Source organism: Papaver somniferum, chromosome 1 (assembly GCF_003573695.1).
Source record: "Papaver somniferum cultivar HN1 chromosome 1, ASM357369v1, whole genome shotgun sequence".
NCBI classification, from domain to species: Eukaryota; Viridiplantae; Streptophyta; class Magnoliopsida; order Ranunculales; family Papaveraceae; genus Papaver; species Papaver somniferum.
The window spans coordinates 221,937,988-221,958,493 of record NC_039358.1 but is presented as its reverse complement, the minus strand read 5'-3'; the positions used below and the strand labels follow the sequence as shown (position 1 = coordinate 221,958,493).

Genomic DNA, 20,506 nt, shown 5'->3' with positions numbered 1-20,506 from the left:
GTTGACCTGATCATTAGACTTTGAATTCTTATTTTGTTGTACGTATGAATTATCTTTTTCGTAGAAATGACAACTTTGAAATCTAGCTTTTGGTGATAACTTATGTGAGGCTCAAAAGAGCTAGGTGTTCTTTTGCTGTCTCCAGAATGTTCTTCGGTCTTCACAATAATTCGAGATAATAAGATGCGAATCCTTAGTATTAAAGAGAAACAGTTGACCTTTACGATGTAGAGTTAATAAGAGACTGTATTCAAGTTGTTCGTCATTAATATACTCAATTTTGTGTATATTAATGACCAGTATAACATCACGTTAATTATTACACAAAATTGATTAAAAAGACCAAAATCAACAATTTTTGTGTGAAATGAACAATTAGATTTTGATATTGTTTAAATGGCCAAAGAAAATGTAAAACAGGCCAAAAAAATGTAAAAACAGACAGAATGTAACCATTTTCATCGTACCTATTTTTAAATATTTTTTCTTATTTTTAATTTGCACAGAATGTATCATGTTTCATCCTTGTTATTTTTTAAATTTAAGCTTCCTATCTTATTTTATTTTTGACCATTTCACCTAAACTATTTTTTACCCGTCCATTTGAACGGTGATTTAAAAATATTTTGGACGTAATTATTACGAGGTATGATCTTATATCCTACGTGATCCCTGTAAATAGAGAGGCATGCATAAACATAGGCAGCAAGCAACATATGTTTAAGTACAAAATTCACAAACCAAACACAAAGAAAAAACGCAAAACCCATAAACATAGGCAAAACCAACAACCTCATTTAAGTTTTGCATCATTAATATTTCCCAACAAAAACATCAAACTCTACTGGATAAAAAACACCGATTTATTACATATTTGAGAACAGATTATTACATCTCTTCCGAAGTCACAACAACACTAATCAGAACCAGCATATTGCTGAGTAGTACTAGTTTTAGTGGAGGAATCCTGAGTTGATTCATGAGAGGCCTGCTGCTGTTTTGCTTCAGCAATTCGATGAGCAGCTGATAACAAATCCACCGGTTCAGAATCAGCTATTTTGCCACCTTCAATTGGTTGACCTGCTATATAAGCTTCTCTTGTTGTTGTATCTTCTGAGTGCCTTGCTTGTGCTGTTCCATACTTGATATCATCTTTACTCGTTGCCATATTCTCTTTGTTTTTCTCTTCTCGTAGTCAATTTTTTGTTTCTCAAGTAGTCCTGCTTTTATAGCAAAACGATCCAAAACTTACATGAGTTCATTTACTGACAAGTGGTGTGACATTTGTCATATCAAACACCCACGTGTAGTTATCCAGCCTTGACACTGTCTCATGACATCCAATGCTGGGTTCCATGCATGGGATAATTGCAGTACACGTTAGCTAAACAAATTTGGTAGTGAGATGCCATCTTTGTCTGGTCCAATTAGCTAATCACTGCAACACTGGCAGCCGAAAGTTGAACAATCTTATCACCTTGTTTTATCAGGGAAACAGATCCAAGCGTCTCGGCACATGCCACTAATCGTCACCAGGTACTGTGGTGCGCGAAGTTATTGGCAACCTAAACATCCAATCTCACACATCACGTTGAGAGTTACGTTTACCTCCCCTCCTATTGGTCGGTGGATAAAATCCTCAATCCTGATTGGCTGAAATCAAAATTAGCCTCCTTATATTTCGTGACTGTTAATCGTAAATCGAGTTGATTCGATCTTATGTTCCAAATTGAGCGATAACATTCATCCTCTTTTTGTGCTGGGTGTAGACAAACCCACAATCCTGATTGGTTGAAACTTTAATAATATTCTTACACCACGTTTACATAATTTAAATAAAATCAGGTCCGTCGGATTTGTAACACACCAGCTACCAAAATTAGATTTTTTAAAAACAAAACTAGTCATAAAAACCCAAGGTGACCAAATTTGTGGTACAAAAACCCCACTCAAATGTTGGGATTCATTAAAACTCCATCTTAAACTAAATGATACAAAAACCCCAAAATTTTAAAAAATTGATACAAAAACCAGAAATATCAAATTTGATGAAACCAATAATTAGTTTCGTCAAATTCTATGAGGTTTCATCAAATTTTGGTTTCATCGAAATTTTGTTTTTTTGGGTTTTTATGTTACTTTTGTTTTGGCGGATTTTTTATGGTTGGATAGTGACTCCTTTGGGGTTATAACTCGCGGACCGTTTTAAAAATAAATATATTAAAACAATACTTACGAAAATATTTTTGGATATATTTAACAAAAAAATTTCACGATTATTTCACGTAAATATATTTTTTTTCCTTAGTTATTGTTTTAACCTTTTTTATGTTATTTTTCTTATATAAACTTTCTTTACCATAGATAATTATATCATTCCTATTAAAAGTGGATTCACTTTCGTTTATTACGCCAGATTTAGACGAAATTTTTTAGTATTTCCAAACGCACTGTTTCAGTTAGCTTTTTTAAATTTGGAACTAATTTGGGAAGTTTTAGGTTTATTTATTTACATAAGTTCTTTAGAGCAACTGCAGTGGTGCGAGTATAACCAAAGACCAAAGAGGGAAAAAAAAAACCAAATTTTGGGTTTAGTCCGGTGTGTGACGCTACGGTGGAAAAACTAAATTTGGTCAGACGTACATTATATGTTCTCCTGGTGTGGGGCGTGGACTATACCAACGCCTGGTGTGGGACGGGGACTATACGTTCGCCCGGTGCATAAAGATTCAAAAAAAAAAATAATAACAAAAAAAAAATGGGGTGGAGGTATTAAGCCCGCCCCATGCATTTGAAAGTTTTAAAGAGTGAGCGGAGGTATAAACCACGCCCCACACAAAAGAAAAAAAAAGGCGTGCACTATACGTTCGCCTGGTGTGGGGCGTGGACTATACGTCCGCCTGGGGTGGGACGTGGACTATACGTTCGCCTGGTGATGGGGCGTGGACTATATAAACGCCCGACTATATTTGGGTTTGGTCTTGGTCGCCGACCAAATTTGGTCTGAATTTTAATCTTTGATCAAATTTTGATCGATGGTCCGTCCCACTACGTCTATCTACTGGACCAAATATTTGGGTTTAGTCGTCCATTGTGGACGCTCTTAGTAACCATATTAAATGGTGAATTTCTTTTTTAAATGTGGTGGTTATGTCGTGGGCAAAGGCGACCCTAGGAATCGAAATTCTGTGGCATGGAAAAAAATTTGGCTGGAGAGTCATTCGTGACCGTGCAGATGAGATCCTGTGGTTGGGATTGGTCGGTTCTGTTTTGGCTAATTTCAGCCCATATACACCGTATCTTTTGCACCTATATTTATTTTAAGAAAAGAAAATAAAAAAAATCAGATTCTTCTTCGTTATTAACTATCACTTCTGAATACTTTCTGCTCGAACGTCTTAATCGAGTCATATGCAATCGAACTTCTTCTTCGTTTTTGCTACTTCTTAATTTGAGAGTCATATGAAACTCTCAAATCTCTTCGTTCTCTATCTGTTTTTTCACGCTAAAAAACAACTAATTTTCCAGGAGATCCAAGACCTGTAAAAGCATCAAAATTATCTAGGAGATTGAAGAACATAGTAGCGGTTGATGTAAACTTCGATAATTTTTTCAACCCTGACTCCTGAAATACAGGTTTGCGGTTTTGATTCAGGGTTATTGTTATTCAAATCAAACATGTTCATGGAATTTTTAAGTGAAGATCTCTTTTTTGAAGCCAAATTAAGGTAGAATTTTTATCTGTCGGCCAAATACGATGCTCATACAAACCTAAGCAATAGAAACCAATTTGATTTTTTTTTGTTGTTGAGATTCTAATCATTGATTTTTCAGGAAAACCAATCGGGGTTTACCCAATGGTGAAAATTCTCTAAGGATGGTAGAAATTACGGTTTTGCTTGATAAAACAGGTGAATTCTCTTACTTTGTTGTTAAATATAATTTCTTCCATACGTTCCTTCAAATTCTCATTAGTATGTACCAGATGATGTATTTATCTTTTAAACTGAATTCAATTGGATTAGGGTTCTATTTGTTAGATAATTGTCGGTGTTTTGGAAGGTTGCGGAACATACTAGAAATCTTTAGTGTAAAGAAACAAAAGATTTCCTAGTTTAGGTTGATTTCCATATTTAGATAGGTTACCTAACTAACATTAGGTTTCCTAGTTGATTACGGTTTCCTTTTCCAAGAAGACTAATATTTGGGAATCAAGTTTCTGACTCCTATATAAGGAGGTCTAGACTATGGAATTCTCCATGGAATTCAGTGGTTTTCTAGAGAGTTAGAGAATACACAATGTAGTTCTCTAAAGTCTTTAGGGATTCCATCCCACCTCTTGGGGTGGAATTTTAGTGAAGAGAAGATCGCCTTGTTCGTTGATGGTGGAAGATCATCGTTGGTGTTGGAAGATACATCGTTTAGAAGGAGATCATCTCGGCTATGTGAGATAAGTATTATCTTGTTTGGTTAGATATTATTCGGCAATATTGGAGCGTTTTGTTCAAGAGAATTATTTTAGGGTTTATGATCAACACAATGTTGGATCATAGTTTGTTGATTGATTCGTCAATTGTTAAGTGTGTAATTCTCTATTTAGGGGTTCCATAATAAAGAAGAAGTCGTCGCCGGTTGTGGATGTAGGCATATTGCCAAACCACGTTAAGTCTTGTGTTCTTTACTTATTGCTTCTAATCTGTGTTTGCATCGTTTATCTTTCATTCTATGTCGATCCAAAGATCTAGTTTCTTGTGGGTTAGTTCTTGTTGGATTTTCCCAATAAGTGGTGCAGTTAGTTTCGCTATCTCCCACAACAATTGGTGCGGTGAGCGTGGAGAGGATCGAAGTTAGAAGTGGGAATGTTTCGATTTTCTGCGGATATCCGAATTTTTTGGTTTCAAAGGATTTGATATTTTCAAGTATTCGAGTACGAAGGATTTGAAGTTTTCAAATATTTGAAGATGCATAGGTTGATGTTATCAAGCACTCGGATTTGAAGGGTTTGATGTTATCAATTTTGGGTATGAAGCAAGTTAAAGTATTTCGGAAGAATGGGATACTTTGATATTCCACATTTATTTTTGGTAGTGCTCTATATTGAAGGATTTGACGTTATACTTCTTGAAGCATATAACCCTATGCATTCCGCATAACTCCACGTAAGTATTTGTGTAACCATATTTTGGTTAATTGATTGTGTTTTTTACTTAGTTTCGTATGAGGCTCTTGTGGACTATTTTGGAAGACCAAGTTGTTTTCGTTTGGGTTTGTTTGCTTCGCAAATCACGTTTTGAGAAAGCAAGAGCGTTGTTGTCGAGATACAAGTTTCGTTTTTTATGTTGGTTGAAGTAAAGGCGACAATTTTTTAGTGTGCCAAATTCTTATCATTATTTCGGTACGAAGGTTGCAAGTTTGATATCGACTGTCATCAGTTTGATCATGTTGCTAATTTTTTGACCTAAGAAGTCGAAGGATGTTAAGAGGAAGTTAGACTCGAAGATGTTATTGGCAGTGAAGATTTAGTGAGATCTTTTGAAGATTTCGTTTTGGGTATTGTTGACCGTTGTCAAGGATCAACGTATTTCAGTTCGAAGAGTTTAATTTCGTTTCGAGTACTTGTTGCGCGTTGATTAAAAGTAAGTTGAGGTGTGATGATCGTTTGATGAGACGTGGTATGTTTTGGACTTCGTATACGGGGATTTCAGTTATGGTGGAGCTATGGTTTCTTATTATTTAATGAGAAAAAATTTTGTTAACACAAGCTATGGAATATGTATCTTAAGCATATTAATGAAGAAAGGGTTATTTGGTTGTGTTTCTGTGAACGTTGTAGCTTCGAAGGGCGTGTATCTTTGGAGAGTGACGTGGCTACAGGTTTGGGTATCATTATGTTTCGTATGCATGATAGTTTAGTGACATCCATTTGGGTGTCTAGGGAATCTTTCTTACTGTTTCTGAGAGAGATGCTAAGTGGATTGTGACCTTTGTTTCGATGATGTTTTGGTGGAGAATTTTGACAATGTATCGGGGATCATCGAAGTGGTTTGAAGTGCAAGATCATTTTGAGAAATAGATTGGTCTTTTAGTGTTGATACGTTCCAATTTGGAGGTGAAGACCCATTTGAGAGGAACAAGGTATCGTTTGGGCACTTTATAAGTTTACAATTCTACTGTTTGGTGTAGAAAGCGATTTTATCGCATACTACTTGGAGAAAGCACTGTGCATATTGTTCAGGTTTCTTGGACAAGTTTGGGGCTAATTGTTCGGTGTGCTATCTCGTGAACCTTTTATCATCTGCTGTTATTTGGCGAAGTACTTCTGGAAAGTGATCAAGTTTTGTTTCCAAGTTTATTTCTTGTAAGAGGAAATAGTTTTGGTGTTAGAGTTGAAGAAGGTGTTCTTTCTTTGGCATTTCATAACTTATTTTTGTAATTCTTGATCATTTTTGAACTCTCGGCGGAGAGATTTATGTTATAGCAGTGATGATGATTTGAGAGGTTTTGGTTTTGGTGGAGCAGTGTGTTTCCTTTGCTCAAATACTACAAATATTGAGATTTTGGTGGTATAGAGGCGGTAGAAGATGAGATCAGAGATTTCGTTTGTGAAGTCTATTCAACAACAATTTAGTTTTATCATCCTTTGCTTCTCAGCTTAGCGTGAGAAGCTAGCACTATTGTCTTGGATAGTTACTTAAAAACTTATTACGGTTGATTAAGAGTAAGAAGACAACGAGTGACACAAAAGCGTTTTGGATATTTTCTTGGGAGCTGGTGGAGTTGCCTAAGGTTAAGAAGACGGTTGGTTGTGTTTGGGTCTTTACATTTTTTGAAGGATGATTGCCAGATCTTGTTTGGAACAGTTACGTACTGGTACATATTTTTGGAGTAAGTTTGCCTAAGGGATATGCACAAGACAGAGTGTGATTGTTATGAAATTTTTTCCTCCGTGATTAATCACATTTCTATCCGAGTCCTGTTAGTTTTAGTGTGGCGGTCTGACTTAGTCGACGAAGTTGAAACTGCATTCTTACCTGGAGATTTGGTAGATGACATTAAGTTGTCATAACCCGTTTGGTTTGAGGTTGCTGGTTTAGTTTGGAAGTTTGGTATGTCAGCTTTTGGAGCCTCTGTTTTGTTTGTTCGCTAATATAGTGATTTTGTGAAACTTGACATGTTTGGTAACTTATTGTCTCGTTAATCGTTTTCGGGGATATGGTCATGGAAAAGAGCAAGTTCAGTTTTATTGCTTTAAGAAGTTGAGTTTGGAGTTTCGAGATGAAGGAGTTTTTTTCTGCTAAGAAGATACTTGTGCAGAAGTTTGGACGAGATTTGTTGACTTCGGTCGTTTGGGGGTTAAGTTGGTACTTGATCCAATTTGCTCGTCGTTTAGATGCTGAGGCAATTTTCGTGGTTTGAAGATCGTCTCAGATTAGTGAAATCTTTACCGAGGTGGAGATTTGTTGAAACATCGACAAGGTGGAGATTGTTAGATAATTGTCGGTGTTTTGGAAGGTTCCGGAAAATTCCGGAACATACTAGAAATCCTTAGTGTAAAGAAACAAAAGGTTTCCTAGTTTAGGTTGATTTCCATATTTAGATAGGTTACCTAAATAACATTAGGTTTCCTAGTTGGTTACGGTTTCCTTTTCCAAGGAGACTAATACTTGGGGATCAAGTTTGTGACTCCTATATAAGGAGGTCTAGACTATGGAATTCTCCATGGAATTCAGTGGTTTTCTAGAGAGTTAGAGAATACACGATGTAGTTCTCTAAAGTCTTTAGGAATTCCATCCCACCTCTTGGGGTGGAATTTTAGTGAAGAGAAGATCGCCTTGTTCGTTGATGGTGGAAGATCATCGTTGGTGTTGGAAGATACATTGTTTAGAAGGAGATCATCTCGGCTATGTGAGATAAGTATTATCTTGTTTGGTTAGACATTATTCGGCAATATTGGAACGTATTGTTCAAGAGAATTATTTTAGGGTTTATGATCAATACAATGTTGGATCATAGTTTGTTGATTGATTCGTCAATTGTTAAGTGTGTAATTCTCTATTTAGGGGTTCCATAATAAAGAAGAAGTCGTCGCCGGTTGTGGATGTAGGCATATTGCCGAACCACGTTAAGTCTTGTGTGCTTTAACTACTGCTTCTAATGTGTGTTTGCATCGTTTATCTTTCATTCTACGTCGATCCAAAGATCTATTTTCTTGTGGGTTAGTTCTTGTTGGATTTTCCCAACAAGTGGTGCGGTTAGTTTGGCTATCTCCCACAACAATTGGTGCGGTGAGCGTGGAGAGGATCGAAGTTAGAAGTGGGGATGTTTCGGTTTTCTGCGGATATCCGAATTTTTTGGTTTCAAAGGATTTGATGTTTTCAAGTATTCAAGTACGAAATATTTGAAGTCTTCAAAAATTTGAAGATGCATAGGTTGATGTTATCAAGCACTCGGATTTGAAGGGTTTGATCTTATCAATTTTTGGTATGAAACAAGTTAAAGTGTTTCGGAAGAATGGGATACTTTGATATTCCACATTTGTTTTTGGTAGTGCTTTACATCGAAGGATTTGACGTTATACTTCTTGAAGCATATAACCCTATGCATTCTGCATAAATCCACGTAAGTATTTGTGTAACCATATTTTGGTTAGTTGATTGTGTTTTTTACTTCGTTTCGTATGAGGCTCTTGTGGACTATTTTGGAAGACCAAGTTGTTTTCGTTTGGGTGTGTTTGCTTCGCAAATCACGTTTTGAGAAAGCAAGAGCGTTGTTGTCGAGATACAAGTTTCGTTTTTTATGTTGGTTGAAGTAAAGGCGACAATTTTTTAGTGTGCCAAATTCTTATCATATTTCGGTACGAAGGTTGCAAGTTTGATATCGGTTGTCAACGGTTTGATCATGTTGCTAATTTTTTGACCTAAGAAGTCGAAGGATGTTAAGAGGAAGTTAGACTCGAAGATGTTATTGGCACTGAAGATTTAGTGAGATCTTTTGAAGATTTCGTTTTGGGAATTGTTGACCGTTATCAAGGATCAACGTATTTCAGTTTCGAAGAGTTTAATTTCGTTTGGAGTACTTGTTGCGCGTTGATTACAAGTAAGTTGAGGTGTGATGATCGTTTGATGAGACGTGGTATGTTTTGGACTTCGTATACGGGGATTTCAGTTATGGTGGAGCTATGATTTCTTATTATTTAATGAGAAATAATTTTGTTAACACAAGCTATGGAATATGTATCTTAAGCATATGAATGAAGAAAGGGTTATTTAGTTGTGTTTCTGTGAACGTTGTAGCTTCGAAGGGCGTGTACCTTTGGAGAGTGACGTGATTACAGGTTTGGGTATCATTATGTTTCGTATACATGTTTCGTATCATTTGCTTCATATGAGTGCTTTGTGCCCCTTATAGTTTAAGTTGATCGAAAAAAGGGTTTTGGATTGTTAGTTGATAAAGTTTATTCCCCGTTAGACTTATATGTGTTAAATCTATCATGTGTCTGGTTTAGGGCTTCAGGGTACTCAAAGTTTCTACCAAGAATTATAAAAGGTACACCCTATGGTAATTATGAGCACGACTTTATATATAGTTTGCTTGGAATTTTATGTTACTTTCAGTCTATTTTTTTTTTCTTGCAGCAAAAGTGTTATATCGATTTGTATGTAGGGATTTCTATCGGTTAATATCATCGTAATTACACCTGCCGGTACCGGGAGAGATAATAAAAGGAGGAAGGCTTTCACTAGAACGGACCATACAAAGAGGGGTAATCTATGCATTACACTCTATTTAGTTTTGATACTATAAGTGTAAATGTAGATAATCACCTTTTTTTTCCATAATCATAATGAATATGATGGGTTTGCTTTAGCTGTTGATCTTTTGCGTATCTGATTTAAAGTTTGTAGCTTTAGATTTGATGACTTAGTTATGGTTTACTTTGGGGATTTGTTTAGATTTGATCTTATTTTTTTCTTTTGATCAGGATGGAAGACGTGCAGAGGGTGTTACATAAATGTTTTTCGCCTCTTTTTAAAGTCCAGGTTAAATGTTCAACAACAGTTGAGAAAATCTTCTCATTCATAGCAAAAAGACTAAACAAAAGTTGCTAATTGATTTGTTTTTCGTTCGTTATATGCACCGGTGATATACTGTTTCCCATTCATCTATATAGAGTTCTCCATCTCTGCATCAGTAATATACTCCTCTTTTTTATTATGTAACCCGCATGTAGATCTTGGGAATAACCTAAATTTGATCAAAATCTCAGCAATGAAAATGCAGATAATTTTCAAATCGCGTTTATCTCCATTAGTCATCGATGTAACCACTTTTTTAACTAGAGTCAGCTCCAAAACATTGGCATAGGTATTTTATTTGATTGAAAGACACATTTTCAAAACAATACTTCAAATACTTATGACTTATGCTTATTTCAAAAAGATATACTTATGACTTATACATTTTAATAGAAATGTATATAATTTTCTACAAATTTTGAAAGTTGCATAGAAATCGGTAGGGCTCTAATTTAGTGCAGAAGATTCAGTTAGGTCTGGAGGAGGTCCACATCTAGCTTTACTTGGAACTTAAGTTAAAAGCTAAAACAATGAAAAAACAATGAATAGAGCTAAGAATATAGAGCTATTGAGATCACCAAATGCTCGCATTACAGTCTTTTCCTCACTTCCTCGAGGACGGAGACGGGATGACTCAGGAAAATACTTAAGTTCCATAACTAGCTGAAAGATCATGAGAAAAAGCGTAGGTTAATGAATTCCTTTTATGTTTTTGTTTAGGCATCATTGACGTTTTGCAAACTTAGTAAATCATTAGGAGCACCTATTATCCGAAATATATCGGAAATGTTCGGGTACAGCATAAGATATCTAGGGTGAAATGAATTAAGGATGAATCCTACACAATATGAACTATAAAAATTGGGAACCATGGAGACATGTTCTCGAATCGAAGATATTTGGGAGCCTTTAAATCCCGTCATACCAAAACAACAACGAGAAACTTCTAACAACTTCTAACTTTTTTTTTGGCATAATAAAACAAACTATAATGATAACAGTGAGATTATTTTTGGTGAACTTTATTTGCCATAAATAATTACACAAAATTGGTTAAAAAGACCAAAATCACCAATTCCTGGATGAAATGGACAGTTAGATTTTGATACTGTTTAAATGGACAAAAATGTAAAAATAGGCAGGATGTAACCAGTTTCATCGTGCCCATTTTCAAATATTTTTTCTTATTTTTAATTTACACAGGATGTATCCAGTTTCATCCTTGCTAAATTTTTTTTTTGGCCATTTCACCCAAACTATTTTTTACTCGTCCATTTGAACCGTGATTTAAAAATATTTAGACAAATGATCCATTTTCCGAAATAATTAAGATATTGTTAATATCTTAATTTCACATTGCACTAAATTGAGGACAATGAATTTCTGATATTGTTAATAACATTCACATTTCTGATATTGTTGATAACAGTGATATTGTTAACTTTATGTAGTTAATATTATAATGATAACAGTGAATTTCACATTGTTAATATCCTATCTTAATATCTTAAAATTAAAAATATTAAGAAATCTATTTTTGGCATGTATAACTTCTAACGAAATATGAATGAAATTTTATGTCCATAGGAAGTTGCATCCAGCCTCTATATAAGGGATAACGGAGTGCTAACGGAATGCTAGAGTTTTTTGGTTTTTCTGAGTGCATCTTGCACTTTCTTAAATGTACTAGAAAGTTCTATAAACTCAATGGGATACGCCAGTTGTATGTATGATCCAGATATATTGTATCTCGATTTTCGACATATTTGAGAAACCCTAAACCTACCATGGATGGTTCAAGTTCAACTACTGGTAGTTTATTGATGTGACATTGTCTACTATAAACCGTTACTCTTGCCTTCAATGCAGGCTATCATTGAATTTCTATTTTTTCAGCACATGGGTTTTGTCATGAATTATTGAAGGATGCTGAAGGTTTTATTATGTCTCTGCACTACTATCCGGATTATTATATTTTAACTAGACTTGGTAAGATGTCGAATCATTTTAGATAGTCAACCAAATCATTTTTTTAGCTTAAAAGTGGATTTAAGTAGTAATGTAAACCAACAAAGTGCAGATATGCGTTGTGCTCCATCATCCGTTTACCTGTCTTAGCTCAACGGTAGAGCGCTTAGCTTTTACTCAGTTATGAGGTTGTGAGTTCGACTCCCGCAGACAGTGTCAGAATCAATGCTTTTGCCATCATCTAGTATAGATTAGTGTAGGGTGCTCTCAACTATTGGTCATGACCCACAATTAGTGGTTGTTACTCGCAAAATTAAGCAGTGCTGGTATTTCTGTGACTGCGATTAGCCTATGTTGTACTATTTAGAAGAATTTTGCGATGCCCGGCATGATAACTTCTTAAAATCGTCTAAGTTAGAAATCAAAAACTTGAAAAAAAAAATTGTACTTTTTTTTTCCATGGAAATCAATTGACCGAGAAATTAATGGAATATATGCAAAGTGTCTTTTGTCTTTTTGTCGATAAAATAGAGGGCAGTAAACTCATCATCTGAAAATTAGAGGGTCTGGTAAGATGATATGTACCTCATTCCTAACTTATGGTTGTGGATTTTTGGCATGTATAAAACCAACATTCTTTTCATACGGACAACTACTATGTGCAATTTAGGCTATACTGTATATAGCAAGACTCCAACAATTTTCGTGGATGCTAAAGAAATGTCATTATATTAATTAAGCTGGACTCTTGCATAAAAAAACTATGAACTCAAGGATCTAAACTGTCCAGGGATTTTATTTTATTTTTAGGTGTATGAAAGGATTTAAAAGGGCATACTGAAGTAGTTGATCGGGTTTGAATCTGTTCCAGTTCCATGTGTGCGTGGATAAACGATGATTATTACTATTATCAGGTACATGGCTTCATTTTATTAAAGTTCGTTTGGTGACATTTCTCAGGGACATAACTTGGAAATGTAAAAAAATGTTACTATTATCAGGTACATGGCTTCATTTTATTTCTCATGTGATGATTCATGTTGTTTTGCAGTTACGCTGTTTAAGTTTCTAAGACAATATGTTCATTAAAGTTTTTTTTTCTCATTAAACATGGAAATTGATATCGTTCTTCTTTGGTATGTTTGATTCAAGTTTGTTTTGGTTCATGGGATAGCCTTTATCCCAATTGGGATGTGGGCTCCTCGATCATACGAAGGAATGAATTTTCTAAAAAGGTCTTTGCTTTTGCATATTAAATCAAAGAAATCCCTCCATGGAAGGCTTGCAGTCTTTTCCAATTTGGACAATTAGTTAATAATGTATAATAACCACCTCTCCTTCATATTGAAGACGGTTCTTATAAGTTGATAACTGGATGCCACTTTAAAAATCATGGAAAATTTTTCTTGGAAGAGGTGTAGAGGATAATGAATGAGTAAATTCTCTAGACTGCGGAATATAGATTTTGATTCAGAATATAATTAAAAAAGTCATAAAATATAATATCGAAAGCAAGAATTGGGGAAATGTGATTGTCTTACTTGACAGTATGAGATAGACCTTGGCTGGCACGATGAGTTGACTTTTAAATTCAAGGAAATGATTCCTAAGCACAACACCCGAAAAAAAACATTCTCACTCACATCGGAGTAGGATCCGTTCTCCTTGAGTAAATAGTGGGTCCCATTTATGGGAGGTGGGTCCTACCCCAATGAGAGTGAGGCGGTTTTTATGTTTTTTTAGGCGTTGTCTGTTTGGTATTTTTGAATTGAAGGACACAACATTTTCGTTTACAAGGTAATTGCATATTTATTCTTAATGGTCATATGAAGAATGAAATATGTCAAAATTTTGTATGCATTGCCAATGAACCATGCCATTGCTACAAATGTTTTGTAGGAATAATTAGCAAACCGAAAACCTAGACAATTTGAGATAGTAACAGTATTTAATCTAATTTAATCTAATTAGACGTGAAATTTAAGTTGAAATGTTGACGCAGTACTATATATACAAATATATATATTCATGGTAAAAGCACGTGCATGGCTTCAGCCATGTAGTTATGGGCTCGACTTCCGTGGATGGCATGTAAGATAACTCTCTGTATATTGCAAAAACTCGAAAAAATTTGTAAGCATAAACTTATGTTTGGGGCACTAATGCCTATGTTATTATAGGTGTTCACTGGAAAAAGAACAAAGTATTTTCATAACATGCTTACCTTTGCTTGAGTAAGTTAATTAGTCAGTTTATGATGATTTATCAACTAAAAACAATAACATCATTATAGGTTGGTGATGGTGTTGAAATTCAGACCTTTTGGATATTTAAACTCTGGCAGCTAAACATTGGCATACAATTTAGTGAAAGAGTTAACGAGGTATCCAAGTCGTCAAAGACGGGAGAACTGCCCCACAAATTACTACAAATATGATCTAATTTGACGTTCTTTCAGTGCTCATGGCTTACCTAGATAACTTTGATAGTGGATGTTAAACACTGTAGTGGTTTAGATTTTAAATAGCAAGCTAGACCCGACAACTCATCCAACGCCAAATGGTTACGATAACTTAAATTATCAAAACAAGGAATTATATTTATTTTCGTCTTTCATGTATAAATAACATAATAATCAACCAATTGAATAGTAAAGGAGTATGTTCTTTTTGTTCCATGAATATAGCTTTCTCACTATAAGAAATTCACAATTTACCTTTGGAGGGTTCGAAAAACAAGTTCGGGTAAATGTGCAAAAACATGACAAAAAATTAGCCTTATAAATTAAATTTTTCCTATAAAGACTATACATAAATCATATACTACTTTGCTTTTATGGCACAAATTCGTTCACGAGTCTTTCCTAACTAAGCTAAAGGTGATAAGGAGGACAAGTATTCTCATTTTTTATTAGCAAATTGGAAAGGTGTTCTCATTGACTATCAAAATTTTAAGCAAATCTATGTATCATAATCTTTTTTTTTTCAAGATAATACTTCAAAATTATTGTTCGTCAATTAAATCAAAATTAATATATTTAATTATTTGAATTAAATATGTTTCATCTTGATATTATAGTATCGTACTTTCATTCTACTTTATAGGAACAAGCGATACCACACGTGATAAATATGGGATCTTCAGTATGTTTTGAGTAAACCCTAAATCTGTAACGAGTGTAGAAAACTATTAGTCTTTTGGAATGAACTGATCACAACTCCAGAAAAAGTATGGTGTAATGTTAAAATTTATTCAAGAAAGGTTCCAATGAATCAGAGAACAAAGAAACATAAGAATATGTGAAATAATGGGGGTCCTCTTTCAATAATGCAACATAATATGATACCAGTTGGACCTATAGGTACTATTGATCAGAAAGGTGAAGATTCGAAATGTTTTTAAGAAGCTTGCAACAATATGTCAAAGTTTACAATTCACAAATTTTACGTTTGGATACTTCTAATAACGAAATGCATGTTTATTTCAAAGATGTTCCAATGAATTTGGTCCACGGGTGCAGGGCGAAGCCCCGCCACACCAATCGGCAATTCCCACCAGACCCAGTGCGTAGCACGGGTTACCAACTAGTAATTTAATAATGTACTATACGTACGCCCCTTGCTTGGATATAAAAAGACCTGAAAGCTACATTGCCGAAACCGGATAAGCTCTAACACGAAAGACGGAAACGTAAGAAAAAACCTTGTGCACCATCCATCAGTACCATATTGAAACCCTAAGAATAAGGAAAGAAACAGATGCTGCAGCTGCTACTAGAGGAGATTCAAGTAGATGTCTTCTTAAGGTTACCAGTGAAATCAATCTTAAGTTGCAGGTACTATGCAAACCATGGCGTACATTACTTTATAACCCTAAATTTATTAAGGATCACCTTGACCGTAGTAGTAAATCCTAGTCTCATGCTTATAACTGGCAAGTGTGATAGCATACCAGCCATACCTTATTTAAAATATTATGCTTCGGTTTTATCAGCTTCATCATCAACACCGTCGTCAGCGTCACAACTCAGGATTTTCTTAGGGAATAATCACTGACAACCGCGGAATAACGGATCTTGAGATATTATGATGAATAATAAGTAAACCAAGCGCAAGCAACTATAATAATACGAGAAAGATAAATCAACTCACAAGACACAAGATTTATAGTGGTTCGACCAATACATACAACTTGTATATATTGTCTACGTCCACTTTGAGCCGCACCAACTCAAATACACTATGAAGAAAAACGATTACAACGTCGTGTGAATCCCAGCAAACCCTTGGTTACACCGCAACAATTACCCGAGACGATAACCTTGTCTCTTGTTCCTCACCAATATGCTCTCACAACGAAATCCTAGCTTTAGACCTAAAAGCTATACAAGAAATCTCTCACCGATCTCTTAATCGTTTTCTACACAATGCACAAATTCTACAAGGCCTAACTACCTATTTATATAGGTTACAAATTTGGCCACCAAGAATTCTAATCGGTTTAGGAAACCACTTTCCTAAAATAATCACGGCTAACTTTAGGATATAATTAATTAGTCTTCAATAACTAACAATCTCCCACTTTGAAGACTTATTGATTGTCTTCCATTCTTCAACTTTGGATTGACGGTGCTAAAACATCTTCCTTGTTAGTGCGGCTCCCCTCCCAGATCCTCATTCTGAGAGACCAACTAAAGCCTTGCAGAGCTTTAGCTTGTCTGATGTAACTCCCTTGGTAAACATATCCGCCGGATTCTTCGAACCAAGAATCTTCTCGAGCTTCAACTCTCCTTCTTCTAAGAGATCCCGAATGAAATGATAACGGATATCTATATGCTTCGTCCTAGCATGATAGGCTGATTTCTTGGCTAAATGTGTAGCACTTTGACTGTCGCTAAACAGTACATTATCTCCTTGTTCCTTGCCCAACTCAGCTAATAATCCTTGTAACCAAATCATCTCCTTGCTCGCTTCCGTCACCGCTACGTACTCCGCTTCCGTAGTAGACAATGTCACCAACTTCTGTAACCTTGAGTTCCAACTCACTGCAGCTGACCCCATAGTATAAACATAACCGGTCGTTCTTCTCCTTTTATCTACATCACCTGCGAAGTCTGCATCCACATAACCCCTCAAAATAGAACCACCTTTTCCATAGCACAATGGTACGTTTGTGTTACCTCTCAAATACCTGAGAATCTACTTCAAAGCTTCCCAATGTTGTTTTCCTGGGTTGCTTGCATATCTACTCACTACTCCCATTGCATGTGCAATATCCGGTCTCGTGCACATCGTAACATACATTAGACTCCCAATAGCCGAAGAATATGGTACGTTAGTCATGTACTCCTTTTCTTCATCTGTCTTCGCACACTGCATACTTGAAAGACAAATTTGACTTCCAAGTGGAGAACTAACTGGTTTAGCATTCTCCATATTGAACCTTTTCAACACTCGTTCAATATACAGCCTGACTAAGCATAAGTTCACCCTTAGATCTGTCTCTTATGATCCTCATACCAAGAATCTGCTTTGCTTCACCAAGATCTTTCATAGCAAACTCGCTTGATAATTTTTTCTTCAAATTCTCAACTTCTTGTAGAGATGTTCCAGCAACCAACATATCATCCACATACAGTAATAATATGATGTAGTCAGAACCACACCTTTTGAAGTAACAACAATGATCTGCATTACACCGTGAGTAACCACCTCTATGCATGAAGTTGTCAAACTTCTTGTACCACTGTCTCGGGGCTTGTTTTAAACCATAAACTCTTCTTTAGCTTGCACACCATATCTTCCTTGCCTTTTACTATGAATCCTTCTGGCTGCTTCATGTAAATTTCTTCATATAGGTCACCATGAAGAAAAACTGTTTTTACATCCAACTGTTCAAGGTAGAGATCTTCAGAAGCCACTAGACTTAACACTACTCGAATAGTAGTCATCACAACTGGAGAAAATATCTCGTTGTAATTAACACCAGGTTTTTGCCAGAAACCTTTCACAACCAACCTCTCCTTGTAGCGAATTTCTCTATTTTCTTCAGATTTCATCCGATAAATCCACTTGTTATGCAACGCCTTCTTACCTCTTGGTAATTTTACTAACACCCAAGTGTCATCCGCATCAAGTGAACTTAGCTCATCCTCCATAACAAGTTTCCACTTGCCTGAATCATCAGCCGCTAGTGCTTCCTTAATATCTTCAGGTTCGCCTCCATCCGTAAGTAATAGATAATTCAAAGCATACCTTGGGTTTGATTTAGGAGTTCTTGACGATCTTCGTACTTCTTGTGAAACTGTAGGAATAACTACCACTGCAGTAGAAGTCTCTTCAACTTGTACTTCTCTGCCATCAGCAACATCATGCTCTTCTTGTTCCACACTTCTTCCAGAAACATCATCAATATCGATATACAACTCCTTATCGACGTTGCTTGACCTGACATCTTCAACTTGTGCTGTATTCCTGTACTTGTACAACTCATTCTCATTAGAAGTGACATCTCTACTTCTAATAACTTTGTGACCCTCATAGTCCCAAATTTTATACCCAAAAGCGTCAATTCCATAACCAAGGAATATACACTTCTTTGCTTGAGCACCTATCTTAGACCTCTCACCGGGACTCAGATGAACATAGCCAACACAACCAAAAACTTTCAAATAGGAAAGATTTACCTTTTTGTCAGTCCAAACCTCCTCTGGTATCTTCATATCTAATGGACTACTAGGTGTCCTGTTAATTAGATAAGCAACCGTCTCTGTTGCATGTGCCCAGAAGGTCTCGGGCAATCCATACTACAACCTCATGCACCTTGAGGTGCATTCAACGTCCAATTCACACGTTCTGCTACTCCATTCTCCTGTGGTGTCCTTGGAATTGTCCTCTCCAAATGAATTCCATTTGTAGCACAAAACAATAATAATTCTGTCTTGTGATACTCGCCACCGTTTTCTGACCTTAGACACTTCAACTTCAGACCAGTTTTTGTTTCAACCAAATCTTTCCACTTCTTAAACATTCATATACCTCGAACTTATTCTTCATGAAGTAAAGCCACACCTTCCTTGAGTGATCATCAATAAAGGTGATATAATACTGGAACCCGCTGTGAGATGCGACATCAATTGGTCCCCATACATCCGTGTGAACAAAATCAAGTTTTGCACTTCTCAAGTCTCTTCCTCCTCTGCTGAAACTAACTCGTTTTTGCTTTCCAAGAACACAGTCTTCACAAAAACTCATATCAACAAACTTCACCTTAGGTAGATATCCTCCCGAACATAGAATCTTCATGTTCTTCTCACTCATGTGCCCTAATCTTCTATGCCATAAGTTAGTGTCTTCACTACTACTAGCCACTGCTAAAGTAGTTACATCTGAAGTACGGTATAGAGTATTGACTCTAACTCCTCGAGCTAACACCATAGCCCCTTTCTTTACTTTCCAATTGTGTTTCGTTAACAAAACTTCACAGTCATCATCACAAACTTAGCCCACAGACACCAAATTCTTCTTCAAATTTGGAACGTGTCGTACATCCTTCAATTTCCATGTCGAACCATTGACTTTCAAGATCACATCACCCAAACCGATGATGTCGCATGCTTCACCGTCACCTAAGAATACTTGGCCATAGTATCATTCTTTATAAGAGATCATAATACTCTTATCACCCGTTGCATGGAAAGAAGCTCCCGAGTCTATAATCCAAGACTCATCTTGCTTGTCCTAAGAGAGTGGTAGAAAACCTTCTGTAATCATCTTATTGTTATCAACAAGGACCTTCACTGGTTCCGCAGCTGCAACTACGTTGACCTCTTCTTGAGTACCTTTGTTTCCACCATTATTAGCACCTTTGTTTTCCGGACAATCGCGCTTGAAGTGTCATACTTTCTTACACGCCCAACACTCAACAACACCTCTAGGTCGAGATTGAGATCCCCCATAGACTTCCCTCTAGACTTCCATCTAGTCTTGTTGTTGTTCCTATTTGAACTCCTGCCTCTATCTTCTTCATGCATACTTAAGGCCGAGCTTGAAGAACTAGAAACATAACCTTGTTCTATTCTTCTCTTCTCTTCAGCAATTAACCTTTGTTGCACATCATCAAGCTTCAACTTCTCGCTCCCTGCGGAATTGCTAATGGTTGTCCTTGCAGTCTCCCAACTCTTTGGTAATGACGACAACAACCGTAAAGCTTGAACTTCATCATCAAAAGTAATACTAACTTTTGAAAGCTGAGAAATAATTGATTTAAACTTTCCAAGATGTGCTGAAATCGCTTCGCCTTCTTGCATCTTCAGATTAAATAATTGTTCGCACAACATAATCTTCCCCGAGGCTGATGACTTTTGATACAACTTTTCAAGTTTATCCATAAGATCCTTCGTACTAGTTTCCTCTTGTATGTTATTGTAGACTTCCTCCGTTAGACATCTACGGATCACGACT

At 36.0% G+C, this 20,506-nt stretch overlaps 1 protein-coding gene and 1 long non-coding RNA gene across 3 annotated transcripts; one reads left to right on the top strand and one right to left on the bottom strand.

Moving 5' to 3' along the window:
* Positions 1 to 916: 916 nt before the first annotated feature.
* LOC113360807 lies at positions 917 to 1,168 on the bottom strand. The gene has a single exon (XM_026604266.1). It carries the CDS (start codon positions 1,166 to 1,168, stop codon positions 917 to 919), a length of 252 nt encoding a protein of 83 aa, XP_026460051.1.
* Positions 1,169 to 3,369: 2,201 nt separating this feature from the next.
* LOC113316689 lies at positions 3,370 to 10,293 on the top strand. 2 transcript variants are annotated; one of them, XR_003343008.1, is made up of 5 exons: positions 3,370 to 3,728; positions 3,835 to 3,911; positions 9,506 to 9,546; positions 9,664 to 9,763; positions 9,983 to 10,293. It is a non-coding gene; the product is annotated as an uncharacterized LOC113316689 (long non-coding RNA). The 2 variants fall into 2 exon arrangements; XR_003343009.1 differs by having other exon boundaries at positions 9,636 to 9,763.
* Positions 10,294 to 20,506: the final 10,213 nt, after the last annotated feature.